The sequence below is a fragment of the Epargyreus clarus genome, unplaced genomic scaffold (assembly GCF_041222505.1).
Source record: "Epargyreus clarus isolate Ecla_fem2 unplaced genomic scaffold, WU_Ecla_fem_2.2 ptg000031l, whole genome shotgun sequence".
Classification (NCBI taxonomy): domain Eukaryota; kingdom Metazoa; phylum Arthropoda; class Insecta; order Lepidoptera; family Hesperiidae; genus Epargyreus; species Epargyreus clarus.
The window spans coordinates 9983383-10005587 of record NW_027332236.1 but is presented as its reverse complement, the minus strand read 5'-3'; the positions used below and the strand labels follow the sequence as shown (position 1 = coordinate 10005587).

The window sequence follows — 22205 nt, the reverse complement described above, 5'->3', positions numbered from 1 at the left end:
TCGTCTGATGATAGTATAAGAGAGAAACCAACATACAATCTTATAATTCGGTGATTTCATACGAATCGGTTATTTACGAACATTAAATTTACAAGTCTATGAAATTTTAATTTTTAATAATGTATCTTATTACTAGTGTTACGAAAGTCCACATTTCGTTGAACTAAAATCGCTTTGACAATTAATTCTCCTTATTGCCATGCTAACAATCAACGTTCCATTCTTAGCACGACAATTATCGGACATGAAAATCTATTTACCTTTTTTTTAAATAACTGTTACAAATATAATTAAATCATTAATACCGTTATATTACCTTATGAAATTTAAATATTAATCAATTATATACTTGCGTTAATGTCATTATAAAATAAAATGATATTACAAATATTACGTTTCATTGTAAGCAACCGACGAGTGGATTGAAAAGTTCCACATAGGCGATGCATCGCTGACAACACTACATGCCAGAATACGTGGCCCCAGAGCAAGTGATTCATGTGTCTTGTTTATATTTTTTATTATAATAATTCGTTAAAAAATACACCCGAAGCCGTAAGTATCATAAAACTACCCCATCCGTGACGTTCTCTTAAAAATTCGGGTCAGAATTCAGTGTAAAGAAGTGCCTAATCTGTTTTCAAAATTACGATGTCTTCTGTCAAACTTTGTGATATTTCTTGAGTTAATATTAGATGGATACGTGTTTTTTGGTGATTATCTAGCATAATTACATAAACTGAAACCTATGGTAGCCATATGAAGTGTAATTATATCAATTATTTGATTATATTTTGTTTCTTCGCCTTGTTATGTGGTGATTACTAGTTGCGTGATTTGTCTTACGAAAAAAGTTTGTTAGAGATAGTATATTGCATATCTGTGTGAAGCGACACAACATTTTGATTGCCGTAACTTTGAATATGTTTACGCGACTTATACCACGAATATAGAGTAAGTTTTGTCAATACAAACACGCCAACACTAAAGATTCCGTGTTATCAGATGTGACATCTGTAGCGATCCGGAGAAGCTGGATACAGTGTGTTTGACCTCATATTTCCTGCAACGATATTAGATAATGTTTATATTGTATGTAGTTTTTTGTTATGAAGGCAATAAAATATATTATTAATTGTTTGGAAGTGGATTATAATTATGGCCATCTATTATGTACTTGTGCTTGCGCCGAATACTATTAGTACTAGCTATGTTCCCGTGGATGACCCAGGAGGAAGGTAGCAACCCCTAGCTTTCACCAATGTTATTCATCTACTATAGTAATCTCTGTACAACCGAGCGCAGTGACTGCAGTTGACCTCATTTTAGGCTAATATCCAGCATTGACTTCTTAGGGCTGATGGATGGATGGTATAATAATGTCCATAAGATGCTACCTATGTTTATGATTTTCCCTACCTTACAATCTTTGACCTTATTAGATTAGACTTAGAGCATTTGGATTATAACTTTCTAATCCTGAAAATATCATATACCATCATATATTTGTAGTTAAATCAAATAAAAGTGACTTCTTTCTAACTATAATGAGCTGAATTCATTAATATAAAAATTGAGTTATAAAGAACTTCCTCTATAATTAAGTTTCGCATTATATCTAGATGGGTCTTAAACAACATAAAATATATTCTGAGATTCATCAGATCGGTATTAGGAAATGATACAAGAAAAGTTTTTTATTTACACAATATTTAAGCATTGTTTTATTTTTCTGTTTATATTAGACAATGTGTTTTTAAAGAAAGATTTGCCTTTGGCTCAATGGGAGCCTCTATCAAATACTTAAATGATTGTGATAAAAAATCCTTTTCAAGGCAGTTATTTTTGAGTTTCATTATGTTTTGTAAATTAATCCTTTATTATGTACAAACTTTATTTAATGGAACATAACAATAGTGTAATATGCACACCTATTACGAGAAGTGAATGTGTTATTAAAATAAGACTGTTTTAATTAAAATTCAAAATATTTATTTCAAAGTAGGGCCACATAAACCACTTTTTGTAAGTAAATTAATTACATAGCATTAATATGAATTGAATAATATTATTAAATGTGTATTGACTTATTACAGGTTATTTGGCTTCAACAAAGATGATGAATCCACAATACCCACCACCTGGGCAGAACAATAATGCACCAAACAATCCATTGGGCTTCCCTCCAGCATCACAAGACTTTAACGGCGTCCACAATGCTAACATCTTCAACCAGATGCCACCGAACGGACCACAGATGCCAATGAAACCATTCGACCAGTCTGACGTGGCACAGAAGATGCAGAGTATGAATCTAAATGGGCCTCAAGGGCACGCTAATATACCTTCCTCCCAATTGCCACCTGGACAGGTGCCTCCTGGAGGTAATTTACCACCTAATTTTGGTGGTCAGTTACCACCAGGTATGAAACCAAACTTCCAGCCTGGAAGACCACCAGTCAGTAGCACTCCTCAACAATTTCCACCATCAATGGGCCAGAGCATCCCCTCAATGCCACCGTCATCTACTCCTACACCCATTTCATCACAGCCTCAAGGTTTTGCTCAGATGCCTCCACACAGTCAAGGGTCCAATGATCAGAGAGGTTTCCATGGGCCTCCAACATCTATGCCTCTGCAGCAAGGTCCACCGAAACCAATGAGTCAAGCTCCACCAATGAATCAAGGGCCACCACCTGGTTTCGGTCCAAGTCATGGTCAAGGGCCGCAAATGCCGCCGCAGTCTCAGGCTCCATCAGGGATGCCTCCTCAGGGTGGGCCTATGGGAAGGCAGTCTGGACCTTCCCAAGCTGAGCAGCCAAAACCCGGTGCGCCAATGATGGGTGGTCCACCACAGCAAGGATTTTCATCGATGCCACCTACTAGTCAACCTGGAGGTCCGTCCCAACCTGGTTTCCCGCCTATGCCTCCAACCAGTCAACCTGGAGGCCCTCAGCAACCAGGGTTTCCACCCATGCCGCCAAGTAGTCAACCTGGCGCTCCACCACAACAGAATCAACCAGGTCTTCCACCACAAATGCGATCAGGACAACCCGGCATGCCCCAACAGGGTCAGATGCCTCCTCAAGCTGGATTTCCTCAAAACCGTGGTCCTCAAGGCATGAATTATCAAGGTATGCCAGGTCAACCGCCCATGCCTGGTCAGGGACCTCAGCAACCAGGACTCATGCAGAATCAAGGGCTTCCTCTGCAACCGCAATCTGGAATGCCACCACAACCAGGTCAAATGGGTCCTCCAGGCCAGTTACCAATGCAGCCAGGCTTACCTGGCCAGCCAGGTTTTCCCCAGCAGCCAAGCATGCAGTCGAAGTTAGGACCACAACCTGGTCAGCCAGGCTTACCACAGCAGCCAGGGCTACCACCACAGCCAGGCTTGCCTCAACAGCCTGGACTCCAGCCAGGCTTACCTCAACAGCCTGGACACCAGCCAGGCTTACCTCAACAGCCTGGACTCCAGCCAGGCTTACCTCAACAGCCTGGACTCCAGCCTGGCATACCTCAACAGCCTGGACTACCGCCACAACCAGGCATGCCGCCGTCAACGCAAGCTCAGTTCAACCAGTACCAGACGATGCCGGGTCTACCACACATGCCGCCACCGCTCTCTCAGCAAAGACAGTTCCCCGGTGGACCTCCCCAGCCAGGTTATGGACCTCCACCCGCAACCATGGGACCTCAGCCGAATGCGCCCTATCCTGGTAAGTTAATCTTTCGTTTAATCTGCTGAATTAACCAGTCTTAAATGCTTAAAACGTTAAACCGCATTCTACTCAAACCCCCATACTAGAATTCCCTGTATCGTGCGTTCTATGGACCCACACAGAGAAAAATACACAAACATGTAAATTTTAAATGGCTTAAATTGTAATTATTGTACTAAGCAAAGAGATTATGTCAAATGGTTACTTACAAATTCTTAAAACAGTTGATATAACGTATTTTTTTGTCCTTAGTACAGTGGACCTGCGGTAATCCGACAACCATTTTGCTGGGCAACGTCGGACTATCGAATTTGTCGGATTATAGATTTTTTTACGAAAGAGTACGTAATCCAACAAATTACAGATCCAATGATAAGATTCTATATTTTGTATACATATGTATATGTATGTATGCATTCTGTAGTACAAATCATACTTCATTATTTATGTCAGAAGTAAATTAAAAAACACAATGGAGAACAAACAATTTATTATAAAATTAACGTCATTAATGTTAAGAACTTACAAAAAATATTGTCAAAAAATATTTAATACATATGTAATAATGTTACACCAATATCATGTCGGATTAATGGGGGTGACGTATTAGACAGGGGCCGGATTACCGTGGTTCCACTGTATATTAAAATGTCGTTTGTTTCCAGGTATGCCACCGATGAACCAGCAGATGGGTGGTCAGGGGCCGGGCTACCAACAGACCGGGTATCCGCCATACGGGCAACAGCAGTACGCGCAGCAATACGCGCAACAACCGCAGCAGAAGCGGCTCGACCCTGACCAGATGCCCAGCCCGGTATGACTTTATATGTCATCTTTGCCCTCAGAAACACAAAATCGATATTTCACTCTCCAGCGTCTTAATTGGGGGCGGAAGGAGCGGTCGCTCTGGGCCTTACATCCTGGCGGCATCCAAACACAGTTGCTAAAAAAAAGGTTGTCAGTTGACTACAGATATCAGTACCGAACAGTACAGAACAGTAGCCACTTACCATCAGGTGGACTGCACGCCCATCTGCTACTCTAATATTATAAAAAAAGAACAAAATCAGTGTGTCTTGACTTAGAAGAAATGTGGATAAATTATCTATATAAGCTGTATATCTATATGTTTATCCTTACAGATCCAAGTGATGTTGGATGACCAGCAGAACCGCGGTGGAGTGTTCGTCACCAACGACAAGGGTCTCGTACCACCTCTTGTTACCACGGATTTTGTTGTTGACGATAAAGGGAATGCGAGTGAGTAACTTTTCTCTATCTATCTGATCTATATGTAAACAAAAATTTCAAGTTAATTTTAAGACATGCATTTCATTAATTGATAAGTGACAGGATTCAGAACTTTTTATATTAAAGCAATACATATGTAGTGACTATCTTAGTTCTCAGGAGTGGCATTACTGATGTATTAAATGTTGTAAACTACCAATGCAGCTTATAAGCCCTGGTCTATATGGACTTGATGATAGCTGACCATGGGCAACACTTACACCGTGACACTTAACATCAAGTGTAATGAAAATTGCATTTGCTTATCCATATTATAAAAAAGCCCTGTCCCTGTAATTTACATCAGTAAATAAGTTTGAAAGCAATTTTCCATATTTACGATATAATCTGTAAGATACAATTCTATATTTTCAATATAATATAAACAAGTTTTAAGACAAGTTTCTATATTTTTCAGGTCCTCGCTACATCAGAAGTTCAATGTACAGTGTACCGGTCACTGCCGATCTGCTAAAACAAACTTCCCTGCCTTTCTGTCTTGTCGTAAGTTTAATTTATGGAATAATATTAATTTTAAGTTCGTATTTCTCTAAGATGTTCTATTATATTGACGGTGACTTCAAGAGCACTTATTAAATTTTTCCAAAATCGCTCATCCCATTTTCTTGTTTTGGTAGATTCAAAATCCTTGTTCGAATAAATTCAATACGATTCTAAAGTGCTTGCGCAACAATTAAAATCACCAATATGAAAAATAATCACCACTAGAATCATCAATATGCTTAACCCATAGTGGCCGTTATGACCAGCCCAGAAATACTACAATCATCAATGTAGTAAAGTTCTTTACCGCAAGTTAGCCCTTAGTTTTATTTGTATAGTCCTCTCTGAATAGAGAAATGAATCACGTCGCCATAGCAAATTGTATGACTATACCTGTTCGCAACAACTTCAGAGCGGACTAGCAGTTTGGCGCGAACTATACTTACTTGTTATTCGTTTAAGTAGTAGTTTTAGTATGTACCTTTAGTTTTAGTAGGATATTCTAAATTATCTACTTTTAGTACTTGATGTAACAGATGATATACTAATTTATTGATCCCCAGATATCACCAATGGCGGAACCAGTGGGAACAGAGCAGGAGCCCCCCTTGTTAGACTTCGCAGCCCTAACAGGGTCCCCCACGATGGGCCCAGTGCGGTGTTCGCGGTGCAAGGCCTACATCTGTCCCAATATGAAGTTCATAGACGCCGGTAGACACTTCAAGTGTGCCTTCTGTAAAGCTACCACTGAAGGTATGATGTAATTTTTTTTTAAGAGGTATAAATACACTTTCTACACTTGCAGCCCCACATTAGGATTTCATGTGTTGTGGGTGTCATAAATACTCAAATACTCAAAAGCCAAAATAGCTCACAAATTCATCATTCAGAAATCTTTCTGGCCAGGTATCAAACTCGAAACCTCAAGTAGAAGGGTGGGAATGCCAATTGACTTACATATGAGGCGGCTATATAAGTTACCAGGAGTGGTTAGGTAGAACCCCTGTCCCATACTAACTTGATTGCAGATGTCCATGGCAAGGCCCACTTACCATCAGGTAAACTGTATCGGGCATTCAGTCCACCTGATGGTGGTTTGCTACTCTAATTTAAAAAAAATGATAATAATTGTAAGATAATTAGTTAAAGTGAGATAACAGCTTAACTGAATACATTTATACTTCTGTAGCTATAAATCTATATATGACTGTCCACAGTGCCAATGGAATACACGCAGTATATAAACAGTATGCAGCAGTACGGCCGAGTGCCCGCGGAACTGGCTTTGGGCGCGTATGAAATTGTCGCCACTAAGGAGTATTGCAGGGTACGTTTTTAGGACCCTAACGGCCTTATTAATAAATGTGGATTAGAGCAAGCGTAATTTTAAAACTAGTCGTAATGAAAGTTTATCCAAATTCAGTATTAATAAACATGGAATAGGGAGGGCGTAAGCTACTCCGAGTCTAATCTTGGCGTAAAAGTTAGTCCGTGTCACTACCTAGTTTAAGGATGGTTTAAGCGTAGATCAATGGTAAATGACATGACATTTGTCATAGTAATGTGTATTTTTATATTAATTTGCATTTAAGTTGATAAAAAACACCTTTTGAGGACTTCTTCTCATGCTTCCCTTATTTTCTATTATTTACGCCCACACTTTTAGCACAGAACGAAATAATTGCTGAAAGAATAAATATTTTTTTCATAAAGATCACGTCATATATATATATAGATAACAAATAAGGTCCACGAAATAACTATCGATACGAATTACCTTTCTTCTTCATCCCAGTTAATTGAGCAAGTTCGTTTTTGGTTAATTTTCCTTGCAGTTGGTTTAAAATTTTATGTATTTCAAATATAAACACAAACCGCTAATATCAAGTTTAGACGTTTGATTATATTGAACTTGAAACTTTGAAAGCTGTCGAGTTTGAATTTGTCAATCTCAAAATATACGCTGTCACTGTCATTTTTATACATGAATTCATTCATTTACTCATTCTTTTTACTTTTAATATTTGAGTGTTGCTATATTTTATTCGATAAACCTGGACTAAGAAATGAATAGTTATTCCGAGGTTACTCCATGTTTATTAATGACATTGTTATAACGAAGTTAATACTTTCTTACTCTAGGTTTACCTAGTCCAGGTTTAACTATGGATTAAGGTTGGAATAAGCGTTTTTTATTAATAAGGCCGTAAGTTTTTAATAATATTTTATATAGATTTTTTATATTTTTGTAAAATTGTAAATATTAATTTGAAATTTAATGTTGTTATGTGGGGGATTTCTATTTTTAGGATATACATTTTCAATATAGGATAGGATAGGATAGGATTAGGATATACAGTTATATATATATATATATATATATATATATATATATATATATATATATATATATATATATATATATATATATATAAGGAAAGTGAACTATATGAAGTAATTAAAACTTATCTTTTTTTGGATAATATGACACATGAAATCGAAGATGAAATAAGTGGAATGAATAGTGCAAATAGAACATGGAACTAACATTTGAAAGTTCAATGGTTATATGCTTATTTGAATCACAAGTGTAAGGGCCAATTTATATGTGTATATTTAATGTGTCGGGTCAGACAAAATCATATTCTTTATGTAATATTTTGATGGATAAGGCCCTTGCCTGCGCGTTTATGAAAGTAAATATATTCATACAGATTATATAGAACAATATGATTTTGTTTCTCCAACCAAGTCTGACCCATACAATATCTGTAGTTATAAATGTATCATTATATTTGTATAAAAATGAAAAATTGATTGTGTAATTCTTAAGTAAATAAATGTGTTTCTTGTTACAGAATAATACACTACCGAACCCGCCTGCTGTTGTGTTTGTAATAGATGTATCATACAACGCAGTGAAGAATGGCCTTGTGCAAACCGTTTGTGACAATATCATGGATATTATAGAGGTAATGATTCGTGGCAATTATCCATAGGTTTTGTTAAACAGGGTTGCAAAGGAGATAGAATCTTTTGTGGTTTGACTCAGGGAACAACATCGCCACACTTTTGCCTAATAACAGCAGTGTTAAGCGCTGCAAATGTATTACAATACCTGCTTGATAGAAATCAGTTTCGACTCGTAAATTGTCATTTTGAATCAATATTTTCGAATTTTAATTTATTGCCATTTTTATGTTTTGAAAATTAACACAACTAGAACAAGAAAAAACATTGTCAGAATGCTTTTTTAGAATGAAAAAAAAATAAATTAGACATAATATTTCGAATATTAAATTATTAAAGTATGTATACATACATTATTATGAATGGTGCATGTGTTTATGGCTTTATTTTTACTTTTTCAGTCAATGCCCAAGGATGAAAAAACAGGCAAGACATATACTCGAGTTGGTTTCATCACATACAGTTCTACAGTCCACTTCTACAATATTAAGGTAACTAATATTATATTCACAGGTTGCTAACACATCCACATAATTATGTTGTTAACAACTTGGCATTATTTTATACATGTCAGAAACTTCTATGAGGGGCGAGACCTCCATAGGGCTGACTAATACAGTCGCAGTTACTGTTTTATGTCATGGCAGGAATTCTTTCAGGCTTCCACTTGTTACTAATCCCCTTAGGGGTCGCGCTTGCCACTCACGGGTCGTGTTCTGCTACTCCACTAGAGTAACAACATCCACCTTTAGTAACCACTAATGCAATAGTAACCACAAGCTTATATGTGGCAGTAACCCTTAGAGGGGCATAAAACGTCGTCAAACTTTTCTCGTATTTGTAAATAAGTGAATTGTCGACGAAGGTAGTAGAACCCTTTGTGGTTCGACTCCGTCGGCACCACCGCCACACCTATTTCTGCCTCATAACAGTAGTGTTAAGCACTGCTGTGTTCTGGTTTGAAGTGTGTGGTAAGGGAGATATACTTTTCCGAGGCGTTCCAGCTTAGTCCTCAGGGGTAGCGGCGCATCTCTGGCTGACCTCAGGTAGGAATATCTAATCCTATCTGGGGTTGATTATGGATGTCCATGAGCGGCAGTAGCCACTTACCATCAGATGGATCTGTATGGTCGTCGTCGCTCCTGTATTGAAAAAAAAGAAAGCAAAAGTCGTTGAATCTATCTTTGCTTTGACCGAACAGACTTATTCATATGTCTCCCTAACTGACCCCCCAGGAGACACTAGCGCAACCCCAGATGCTGTCAGTAGGGGACGTGGGCGACATGTTCGTGCCGCTGCTGGAGGGGTTCCTCGCGCCGGGCGGCGGACCGGTACTGCAAGCTCTACTGAAACAGTTACCAACACTCGTGCAAGATAACAGGGAAACTGAGACTGTGTTGCTGCCCGCTGTACAGGTATTCTAATTTTTAATCAAGTAATAAAATGCATTAAATGAAGACAGCCACTGCGTGGCGGTGATAGCCTAGTGGTTAAGAAACTTTGCCTCTCGATCGAGGCGCCGAGGTTCAAATCCCAGGCACGCCTCTGATTTTTCAAAATTATGTGCCTATTAGAAATTATTTATCATTTGCTAAACGGTGAAGGAAAACATCGTGAGGAAACCGGCTGCTGTGATCAATTCGCACTTGACCAGCGCGGAGGACTATGGTCTAATCCTTCTCAATCTGAGAGGAGACCCGTGCCCAACAGTGGGGCAGTAATGGGTTGATGAGCCACTGCTTATGTATTGAACGACAAATTTATTTATCTATCAATTAATAAGGTCCATCCATCCATCAGGCACTGTATGACTGAGACAATATATTTAAATATAAATAATATAATATATTAAGCAGTGATAGCCTAGTAGTTGAAACTCGGCCTCTCGATCGAGGAGTCCGAGGTACAAATCGTCGTTTGCTATTTGTATGTTATAACCAAAAAAGTTTTTTTTTTTTAATTTATGTTCATTTCCTTATATATTTTTTGTCTTCTAGGCAGGTCTAGAAGCCCTAAAAGCAGCGGATACATCAGGGCAACTGATAGTGTTCCATACGACACTGCCAACGTATAACGCACCAGGGAAATTAGTGAATCGGGAAGACAGGAAACTACTTGGCACTGACAAGGAGAAACAGATATTGAGTGAGTTGAATTTTTTTATAAGAATTAAGTTTGAAGGTGGTAAGATCCTTTGTAGTTCGATTGCGAAGGCACCATCGCCACGCTTATTTCTGCCTAATAACAGCAGTGTTAAACGCTGCTGTGTTCTGGTTTGAAGAATGTGCTAATGAAGATATACTTCTCCGAGGCATTCCAGCTTAGTTCTCAGCAGTAACAATGCATTTCTGGCCTCTTGCCCTCTTGTGCTTTATTGCAAAGTAATGTTGACTTGGGCGGATTAAAGATTTTCGTGTTTTACTAAACCAACTACTACTACTAAATTTAATTCAATTCACTTAATTGGTTAAAAATGTATTCATAGTCGTGTATCTTAATTTAATATTTCGTCTTTATTTACTTAAAATTGCTTTACAACTTAAAGTCAGAATTTTTCTAACATTACATGATGTGTATGCAGACTGGAGTAATTCAATTACGTGAGCTTGATAGATGCCGTTGTATAATTGTCATTATATTCTGAAAACGCGAACGACGTCACAGGCAAATATCGAAGGTATATATTTGTGTCAGGCTCGTAGGCAAATATTGTAGTTATATATTTGTGTCAGGCTCATAGGCATATATAGAAGTTACATGTTTGTGTCAGGTCCACAAACAACGGCATATAACGAGCTGGGCCAGGCGTGCTCGGCTGCCGGCGTGTGCGTCGAATTATTCGTGTGCAATAACGCATATGTGGACGCCGCGACGATTGGTCAGCTGGCGAGACTCACTGGCGGGCAGCTGCATAAATATACTTATTTCTCGGTTAGTATGTGGGTTATGGGTAGACACCCTTTTTAACTTTGGGAGACCATGTGTTATTTTTTTTGTGAGGATTTTTTTCTAAAGGTACCCACTACAGTGGAGGTGGAGTTAAGGTAACAACTTGATAAAAGGATATTTCACTAACCTTCAATCCTTTTTTATACAAATCTCCCCTTTTTACATATAATTATCTTTTACGGCGTAGCTTCGAAAACTTACTATTTAAAATGTACCTATATTAACTCTCACCAGAGTACCAACATTTTGAAGGTGATAGAACCCTCTAAGGTTCGACTCGGCCGGCACCACCGCCGCACCTATTTCTGCGTCATAATTAATTTTTATTTAAAATTTAAATATAATTATGTTAATATGATGCATATTTAGTAAGAATGAACGAATCAATAAAAACTTTATTTTATTTTATGTATTACCGTAATCGAACCTTGTCCCAGGCGGACACGGACGGCGCGCGGCTGTCGCGCGACGTGAAGCGCGCGGTGTCGCGGCCGGCCGCGCACGACGCGGTCATGCGCGTGCGCACCTCCACCGGCGTGCGCGCTACGGACTTCTACGGACACTTCTTCATGGCGAACACTACTGATGTCGAGCTCGCTGCTATAGGTGAGGGGATGGGGTTTTATATATCATTCGAAAGTAATGAGTGAATGAAGTAAACGTCTTGTTAAAGTAGAAAATTGTGCGAAAAATAATAAATATGTTGCGTAATTAATTATAAACTGAAGTGGCTGCTATTAGTGAGATCGAATGGGATTTTCAATCGCTCGCGAGTGAATGAATTGAATATTTTATCTAACTAGAAAATTTTAGGAAAAATAAAGAAACTGAATATGTTTCGGTAAATTAATTAATTCTAAACTGAAGACGACATAATGGCAATGAAGGATCTGAACAATTTTGAAGGAACACTTTTGAAAAATATTGTACTTCAATTTGTGTAACTACCCCAAAGCCCCACTTTGTGTGGCACCTCCACCGGCGTGCGCGCCACCGACTTCTACGGACACTTCTTTATGGCGAACACAACTGATGTCGAGCTCGCTGCGATAGGTAAGATCGGATGGGGTTTTGTGAATCAGTCGAGAGTGAATGAATGATTTGAACATCTTATCTGAGTGAGAACGGATGGGATTTTGTGAATCAGTCGCGAATGAATGAAGCGAACATCTTATTTAACTAAAAAAATTTAGAAAAAAAAATATGTGTTATTAATTCTAAACTGGAAGTGCCTGCTATTGGTGAAATCGAATGGGATTTTCAATCGCTCGCGAGTGAATGAAGTGAAAATTTTATGTAACTAAAAATTATACGAAAAATAAAAATAATAAATATGTTGCGGTAAATTAATTAATTCTAAACTGATGCCTAGATAATAGAAATAAAGAATCTGATTGTAAAATTTTGAAAAATATCACACTTAAATTTGTGTAACTACTAAACTACATAAATTTCAACATTACTTGATGAAGCCCCACTTTGTGTGGTAAGAAAAAAAACTTACCTAAGTCGTTCCAAATTAATCCTTAAGGATAGCAACACGACTGTGCAAAATCTCAGATTGGGCTATTATTTTCCCTGTTGTTTACAAATTCCCATAGGCGGTAATGGTTACTTACCATCAGATGGACCTACGCATGCAAATAAATTTCGACCAACAGACGCAGACAAAGCAATCGGCGTGGAGATCAAACACGACGACAAGCTGACAGGCGAAGACGGCGTCTACATACAGGCGGCGTTGCTGTACACGCGCAAGTGCGGTCAACGGCGTTTACGAGTACTTAACCTCGCGCTCGCCGTCGCTCACCAGTTGGCAGACGTGTATAGATCTGCTGAGTTGGATACTACACTCAACTTCCTCACTAAACAAGGTAATTTGGGCTGATATCTGACATCACCATTTTTGTGAACGTTGTGGTCATTATTTTCGTCATCACCATCATTTTAATATCAACGCCTTATTAATTATCCATCGTCATCATCATCATCATCAATATCACCATCACCATCACCATCATGTATCATTATCCGAGATCGATACCACAGTCAACTTTCTCACTAAACAAGGTAATGTACATACATTTTTAACATCATCATTTTCGCGTAGGATATCATCACTTTCGTTGTCCTCATCATTATATTTTTATACCATCATGATAGTCGTCATCATGACTATCATCATCATCATCAACATCATCATGTACAATGTACTTAGTCATTATATTACACGCGCCTGCGTGTGCTCCTACCTCGCGCTTGCTGTGGCTCACCAGCTGGCAGACGTGTATATCTCCGCTGAGCTGAATCCCACGCTCAACTTCCTTACGAAACAGGATAATTTTTGTCATCATCATCATTTTCCTCGTCGTCATCATCGTCTACATTATTTTCGTCGTCGTTATGATTTTATCGTAATCCTAATAATTTTCTTCAAAGACATAATTTTCGTTACCACCATCATCATCGTTTAGATCATCATCATGATCATACGTAATGTCATCATCATTTTTGCCATCTTCATAATTTTCGTCGTTATAATCATCATCACAATCGTCGTCATCATTATTTTATCATCATCACAATTCACTGTACGCAATGCTCTTCTACATGCGCAAGTACAGAAAGAATTACTGACTTAGTTAACTTTGACGTTATTTTCGTCATCATGATTTAATAGAAACGTATATAACGTCTTCTACGACACGTTTTTGACACGTCCAATGCAAACGCAAACGAATCTATATCTCAGTGTGCCACATCACCAACGTGACCTTAAGCCACTTACACACTAACGCTACGTTTATCCGCAGCGGTATGGGCGTTGCGCGACGCGAGTCCGCGCGCGGTCCGCGAGGCGCTCTCCTCGCGGTGCGCTCGCTCGCTGGCCGCGTACCGTAAGCACTGCGCCTCGCCCTCCTCCGCCGGTCAGCTGGTGCTGCCCGAGAGTATGAAGCTGCTGCCCCTGTACACTAGCTGCGTGCTGCGGTCCGACGCTGTGGCTGGTGGTGAGTTTATCATCATCGACATTACACTATACACGACAGTTCACGCTACGTTCTACACGGTATTCCTCTTTACATTACACTCTGCACTGCTGCACCGTAACAGTGCAGCGGGAGTTAAAATAAGGTGCGTGTGCTCATAGCCTATGTGCTCACTATATTTCGAGGAATCCAACGACACTTCATATGTTAAAATCCGTTGTTTGAGCTATAGAGCCAAAGAATGAGACATATATACAAACATACATACATACGCTCGAAAAACATTACCCTCCGTAGTCGGGTAAATTTCACCTCGCATATTTTAATTGAATTACAAGCTCTTATTTCAAATGTTACCTTTCCACCAGGTCCGGACATAACATGCGACGACCGGTCTTGCGCGATGTACCGCGCGCTGACGGCGGACGTGTCGCTGTCGGTGGTGTACACGTATCCGCGGCTGCTGCCGCTGCACACGCTGCCCGCCGCGCCGCCCACGCCGCTGCGCGCCTCCGTCGACAAGATGCACGACCAGGGCGTGTACCTGCTCGGTGAGTGACGTCACGCGACACGCACACCCCGCGCGCCTCCGTCGACAAGATGCACGACCAGGGCGTGTACCTGCTCGGTGAGTGACGTCACGCGACACGCACACCCCGCGCGCCTCCGTCGACAAGATGCACGACCAGGGCGTGTACCTGCTCGGTGAGTGACGTCACGCGACACGCACACCCCGCGCGCCTCCGTCGACAAGATGCACGACCAGGGCGTGTACCTGCTCGGTGAGTGACGTCACGCGACACGCACACCCCGCGCGCCTCCGTCGACAAGATGCACGACCAGGGCGTGTACCTGCTCGGTGAGTGACGTCACGCGACACGCACACCCCGCGCGCCTCCGTCGACAAGATGCACGACCAGGGCGTGTACCTGCTCGGTGAGTGACGTCACGCGACACGCACACCCCGCGCGCCTCCGTCGACAAGATGCACGACCAGGGCGTGTACCTGCTCGGTGAGTGACGTCACGCGACACGCACACCCCGCGCGCCTCCGTCGACAAGATGCACGACCAGGGCGTGTACCTGCTCGGTGAGTGACGTCACGCGACACGCACACCCCGCGCGCCTCCGTCGACAAGATGCACGACCAGGGCGTGTACCTGCTCGGTGAGTGACGTCACGCGACACGCACACCCCGCGCGCCTCCGTCGACAAGATGCACGACCAGGGCGTGTACCTGCTCGGTGAGTGACGTCACGCGACACGCACACCCCGCGCGCCTCCGTCGACAAGATGCACGACCAGGGCGTGTACCTGCTCGGTGAGTGACGTCACGCGACACGCACACCCCGCGCGCCTCCGTCGACAAGATGCACGACCAGGGCGTGTACCTGCTCGGTGAGTGACGTCACGCGACACGCACACCCCGCGCGCCTCCGTCGACAAGATGCACGACCAGGGCGTGTACCTGCTCGGTGAGTGACGTCACGCGACACGCACACCCCGCGCGCCTCCGTCGACAAGATGCACGACCAGGGCGTGTACCTGTTCGGTGAGTAACGTCACGCGACGCGTGGCGACTGACTGTACGCCATGTAGCGATGAGAGCGTCTAGCGGCGTCAGTGAGAAACGCACGCGCGTGGCGATCACGTGACGTCATATTACATAAACACGTGACGCGCGACGACCGAAGGTACGCGATGTACCGTGGTTGCAGACGTGTGACACGATAGATACGTAGCGTAACATATACCGTGACCGGTAAGTGACAATGCAGACGGTATTGGAAACAAATTGCATGGCAGAACTTGTTACAGAACAGACACGTTACGAGTCAGACAGGTCACGTGATAGTAACTTATCGTTCGATGACCCGAACAGTTATTTGTATATCTTTCACATTACAGGTGACTAGATAAATTTAGGACAACAATTCAAGAAATCGGCAATAATCTAAAAAGCCGTATTTAAAGCATACAGCTAAAACACACCGATTACATAAATAATAACAAACAATTTGCTATTTTTCAGAAAACGGCGTCCACATGCTAGTATGGGTTGGTTCCCAAGCGCCGGCCGACTTCGTACGGGACGTTTTCGGCGCGGCCTCACCGCAACAGATCGACACGCAAGTGTGTGAGCTGCCTATATTAGACAATCCTACCAGCGAGGCTGTGCGGGAATTGATCGAAGACGCGAGAGTCAAGCGGCGGAACGCTATGAGGGTGAGTGGGTTATAAACGCTCGAGCGGTTAATACACGCCCGTTTGTCATAATCAATATTATCCAATTTTGTCTATCAAAATTTTAAATTTGATGATTTACGTCAAGGAAAAATTGTAAATTTTAAAGTTTTGTAGGCAAAAATTGGTTCATATTGATTATTACTAAAGCATGTAGTAGCCCTACGCCGGTTATTAATAATTAATCCATCTAATGTTTTGACTACCAAAGATCGACAATTTCTTCATATTGGAAAATTTTGATCTTTGGTTGATAAAAATTGGATAGATCGATTATTAATAACGTTAGACTATACATATGCAAGGTACTTAAAAACATTTGCCGAGTGGCGACAAGTCGATACTATACGTATACACATATTTGAAAGTCGTATACAATATACAAATCACGTATGATATTAGATATAAATTTATAATGCTTTGTATATACGTGTCGTTTTTGTGACGTTGTGTAACATATGATAGAAGTAGTAATGTTTGAACTTTTGTCACGCATATCAACCTTTGGTGAGAGGAAAAGAATACTGATTCATTATTTTAAGAGAATGTTATCTGAGATTGGTTGCAGAAAAGTCTATGGCTCACTACAGGTGGCTGTTCAAATGTTCAATACTTGCACGCATCATGCATGCATGTAAACTGTCTGCGGTAATAGTATGCTTTGTATATAGCCTGTAGATTAGTGGAGCACGCATGTACTTTGTGATACGTAGAAACTGCAATTGTAATACGTGTGTACTACGCGTGTGGTGTTATCGTAATACGTGCGTAGTGCGCAGACAAATTAGATATAATTATCTCGTAATAGGTGTATGTATAGTACGTCCGATATGATCGTAGTTTTTTTTTTGTAAAACATAGTAATTGTACGTATATTTATTGTAAAGTGCACATTTGTAGAACACTCGTATTACGCTAGTGATTTTAAAATGCATTTAATTCGTGCGTAAAATACACGCGATACGATATGTTTATGCGAGCAAAACGTACCCATTACTCTTAATTCGTTAATAGTGACGTTCGTAATGCGGAAGTTAATGATATACGAGTACACGTAGCAAGCTCGTATTAACTTTTAACATGCCGAATTAACTCATAACATGAAGTGGGCACGTAATACGCACATAACATGCACGTAATGCGTTCATATTGTGCATACAATTTGTGACTCGTATTCAATACGCACGCAACATGCGCGTAGTACACCATTATTGCGCTCGTAACCCGCACGCAGTACGCACGTAACCCGCACGCAGTACGCACGTTACCCGCACGTAGCCCGCACGTAACCCGCTTGTCCCGTTCGCATGCGCCAGCTGACGGTGGTGCGGGCGAACGACGGCGTCGCGGCGTTCCGCGCGCGGTTGGCCGAGGACCGCACGACCGACGGCCGCGCCTCGTACGTCGACTTCCTAATGGACGTGCATCGGAGCGTTCAGGCCATGCTGTAGGAGGTGGGTGGGACGGTTGGGATCGGGTCTACTGTGCGCATTCGTTGACGAAGTTTCGGGTCCACCCGATGTTTCGGGTGCGTCCGAAGTTTCGGGTCCGTCCGAAGTTTCGGATGTCGCCGAAGTTTCGGATGTCGCCGAAGTTTCAGATTCGTTTGAAGTTTTGGATCTTTCTGAAGTTTGGAATCCATGCGAAGTTTCGTATAGTGGGTTATACGATACAAATAAATAACTAGACCCACAGGAAGCTATCATTTAGATTTTAGATGGTTATTGACATTCAAAAATAATTTTGTACATTGACTGGTTTTAATTTTATTAATTTTATTGATTTTTTAATTAGATTTTTTTCTGGGGACATACTCAAAACTTCATACCAGTATATTCATGGTATGGTAATTGCTCCGCCACAAAGATTTTAAATAAAAGTTCATGAAACAATTATGTTTTTAGGCTAAATGCTAATTATTCGTGAAAATCATCAATTATAATAAGATCGCGACAGACGCGGGCTATGCTAAATATTATATAGTAATATATGAGTCGATCTGACACGACATGTTCAATTTCTGTACATATAAATGAGACCTTATTCAAACGTAATCCGGTATCGGAAAGACCCGAAACTTCGGTAGAATCTATGCACTTAATATGTACAGAGTAGACCTCGAGGCTTCAAGAAGTGGGGCTATAATATTCATCACGCTTGGCTGTACTGCTGACGATACTGCTGTTCATCTGGATATAACATAGTCGCTTCTTTTCATTCTAAGGAGGGTGTAGGTTCTAAAATATAAAATGTTGGTGTAATAATGATTTTCGTTTGGATTTTGGTGACTAGATACAGTATTGTTTCTTCGGGGTCAAACGGCTTAAAAGACATGGGCATTTATTCAAGTTTTTATTTATCGTACAATGTTTTTATGGTTGGGGCAAACTTCACAACTAAATATTAAAATATATATCCTCAAACGGTTGAGCTGATTGATGGGATGGCGGGTTGTTTTAGTTCTTGAAACAGGTATTAAACATTCCGCGTGCTATGGGAAATGATTAGTGTGAGATTACAATTAGTTTTATTGCTTGGTGCAACACTTTACAAAGGTACTTTAAACTACAATCACAGGTAAGTGATTTGAGCTTGAATATCAGCTTTTGCGTTTTATGTAGACTAAAATAATACCGGGCTTAGAAGATGTGGTCTTCCACATTTCAGGCAGATAAAAGATGCTTTGGCAAAGAGACATCTACCTCTGAGAACAACCTTCTTCTTATAGTCTTAGTTTGAAGTTTGTATATATGCAAGATGTTGAGAAAACTTCGTTAGCGTGATTCAGAAGTACTAGTGCCGTCACCTGTTAACGATTTGTGGGAAGTCGTCACATCACTAATTGCTCAGACTGGAGATGGATATCATCAGTTATCCGCTAAGCTTACAAGTGCCTAGGAAACTATGTGCGGTGACTTTCCACAACTCCTTTAGAGATGGCGCCACTAATCATTGGGTGTTAATATGTTATTTGGTAACAGGTGGCTTACTTTAATTCGAAAGTTTTTTGATACATTATGACGTGCATGATTTCACAGTACTGCAGGTACGTATTAACTGGATTTTGTGGTTTGTTTTTTAGATTTGCACTGCTAAATATATTTTAAGTAGCATGGTAATCGGATAGTTGCTTTGTTTAAAAAGTGTTGGCTTGAGGATGAGGTAAAATTAAAGGTAAAATTCTACATGGCTTTATATCAATAAAGCCATGTAGAATTTTACACTATTACTTTTTTAAATTACACAAACAGACGCACGCATACATAAATACACGCAGTACGCATGCATGTATACTCATGTGAAGGTGAAAACCTTTGCGATTAGATTTGGGAGGCATCCATTTCCACCATTTCTCGTTTGGTACTTCTATAATAAAAAAAAACAAAGTGTGTGCGTGCACCAGTATATGTGTGTGTTTGAACATGTGTGCGAGCGCGCGCGTGTGTGTGTGTGTGTCTGTGCATTATTGTTGCCCCCATTTACATTGTCTTACTCCTTCATCTTGACCACATTGCAATAATTGTTCCAGCTAACACTGATGCGACAACACGACAAACTGGAGGCGGTGTTGCGCCACTTCCTAGTGGAGGACCGCGGCGTGGACGGTAGCTCTTCGTACGTAGACTACCTCTGCCACATACACAAGGAGATCAGGGCGTTGCTATAGCCCTAACCCTAAACCGTCCGGTGGGCGTGTTTGAATTCAAAATGCAATATTACATATATACATGGTTGCCTTGGTTTTGTCATCGTTGGGTTTAGGTTAGCTGGGGTTAGGTCTGATTGATATTAAAATGAGTTGGGACTAATCCGTGCCAGTTATTTATACTCCATCTATCCATGTTTTGCCAACTCAAGTTTGGCAATTGCCATGAACATGAAGCAATTGTCAAATGTCTTTGGTTAGCAAAACAATGGATAGATTGATTATTAATAATGGACGTCGGTCATGATTCTCTGATAACCTCACACTGATGTAACTTCAGGTCATAGTATTAAATATACGGATGTTACACACATTTGAATACTTTGTAAAGGATATAAACTTATCTGTAACTTTCAGTATTGGGTCTAAGCCTGGTGAGGGTAGGTCTTAATAAGCTGACGTGGGGTTTTGAAACAGCTTTCTATGATTTGACGTGTCTGTTTCGAATAGCATGTCTAAAATGGGCTTTACAGAGAGTATTCGTGAAAAGTGTCTACGACTACTCTTTCATGAAATAATTAAAGTAATTATGTGAAAAGTTTTTAAAAGTGTGTAAGTCTATCTATCTGCTCTTATAGAGGGAAACAAGTTTTTAAAGGTGTGTGAAGTCTACCAATCTGAACGCCTAAACCTCTTTTACTTTGAGAGGAGGGCCGTGCCCAGTAGTAAGATAGAAATGGGTTGAAAACGATGACTTAACCTAATAAATTCTGATTTGTGAACGACGGTGACCTGAAGTTTAAAGTTTCTACAAAAACGAAAAACGAAATGACTCCATTTTTGTAATATATAACTTCATCGTTAATAAAAATTACGAATACTTTAATTTTGCATAATGTTATGAATAAGCTGAAATAACAAGCATACTTATATATTTACACATTAAATATTGTAATATTCAAACACGCACCATTGTGATAACTCAAAAACATAGTAATCGAACGATAATATAAAAAATATGAAATTAAGTCTTAGAGGTGATATGGTCAGATATATTTCATTTTCTCTATGATTTTTTGTTTACAATATTAATTGTATAGTCCGCGTCAAACTACTAGTCCGCTCTGAATAAAGAAACGAGTGGCGTCGAGTAGCAAATTGTAGATATTAGCGGAACGAATACAGCCCCCCGGCACCCTCCGCTGCCCGCTCTCGCACATACCTCAGTTAGTGTGTCCTTACGTTGCTACGGAATTGTGCGCAACAACTTCAGAGCGGACTAGAAGTATGGCGCGGACAATACACGTCGTCAAGTATGTTGACTCACCACGAAATGATAGAAATAGATATATAAAGATATTTTTGTGGTGACTTAAACACGGATTTGTCAATTCTACGTTCAATCTATAAATTTAATTGTTCCCTATAATATAATAGTATCGTGTTCTGAATTGTTAAGGTTCAATATATAACCGTTTTTATGAATAAAACTAAAATAAACTAATATTGTAATTATTGAAGTTAGTTATGCCAAATTAACGCAGGTTTTTTAGGATTCATAAATTTAGTCTTACTTTTACGATAAATTGAGTAAGGCCTGTACTTCAAATGTTTTCTCAATAAGACCGACTCTGATGTTTTTTTTCGAAACGTTACAAGACTAAACTGGAGTTACATTACATTACAATTTTAGTATAGAAATATTAGTGTTGAGCATTACAATTATAAAACATGTTATAAATATTAGACGGTGTAAGTTTCATTGGAAGTATTTGTGAAATTGGGTATGTTCTTAATTTGGTTAAGTCGAAATGTCTCGTTTATACGTAGGAAGTAAATAAGGGCGTTTCCAGCAATATGTCTGATGTACGCTTAATACTTAATACGTGGAAA

General features: G+C 40.2%; 1 protein-coding gene across 1 annotated transcript; it reads left to right on the top strand.

The window, feature by feature from the left end:
* Nucleotides 1-444: 444 nt before the first annotated feature.
* Nucleotides 445-21526, top strand: Sec24CD (COPII coat complex component secretory 24CD). Its single transcript, XM_073089844.1, has 18 exons — nt 445-555; nt 2097-3719; nt 4388-4536; nt 4865-4982; nt 5431-5516; nt 6080-6269; nt 6734-6843; nt 8375-8488; nt 8888-8977; nt 9722-9901; nt 10484-10631; nt 11257-11417; nt 11873-12041; nt 13097-13309; nt 14249-14443; nt 14791-14973; nt 16455-16648; nt 20196-21526. Exons 2-18 carry the CDS (start codon nt 2117-2119, stop codon nt 20331-20333), a joined length of 4041 nt encoding a protein of 1346 aa, XP_072945945.1. The 5' UTR covers nt 445-555; nt 2097-2116; the 3' UTR covers nt 20334-21526.
* Nucleotides 21527-22205: the final 679 nt, after the last annotated feature.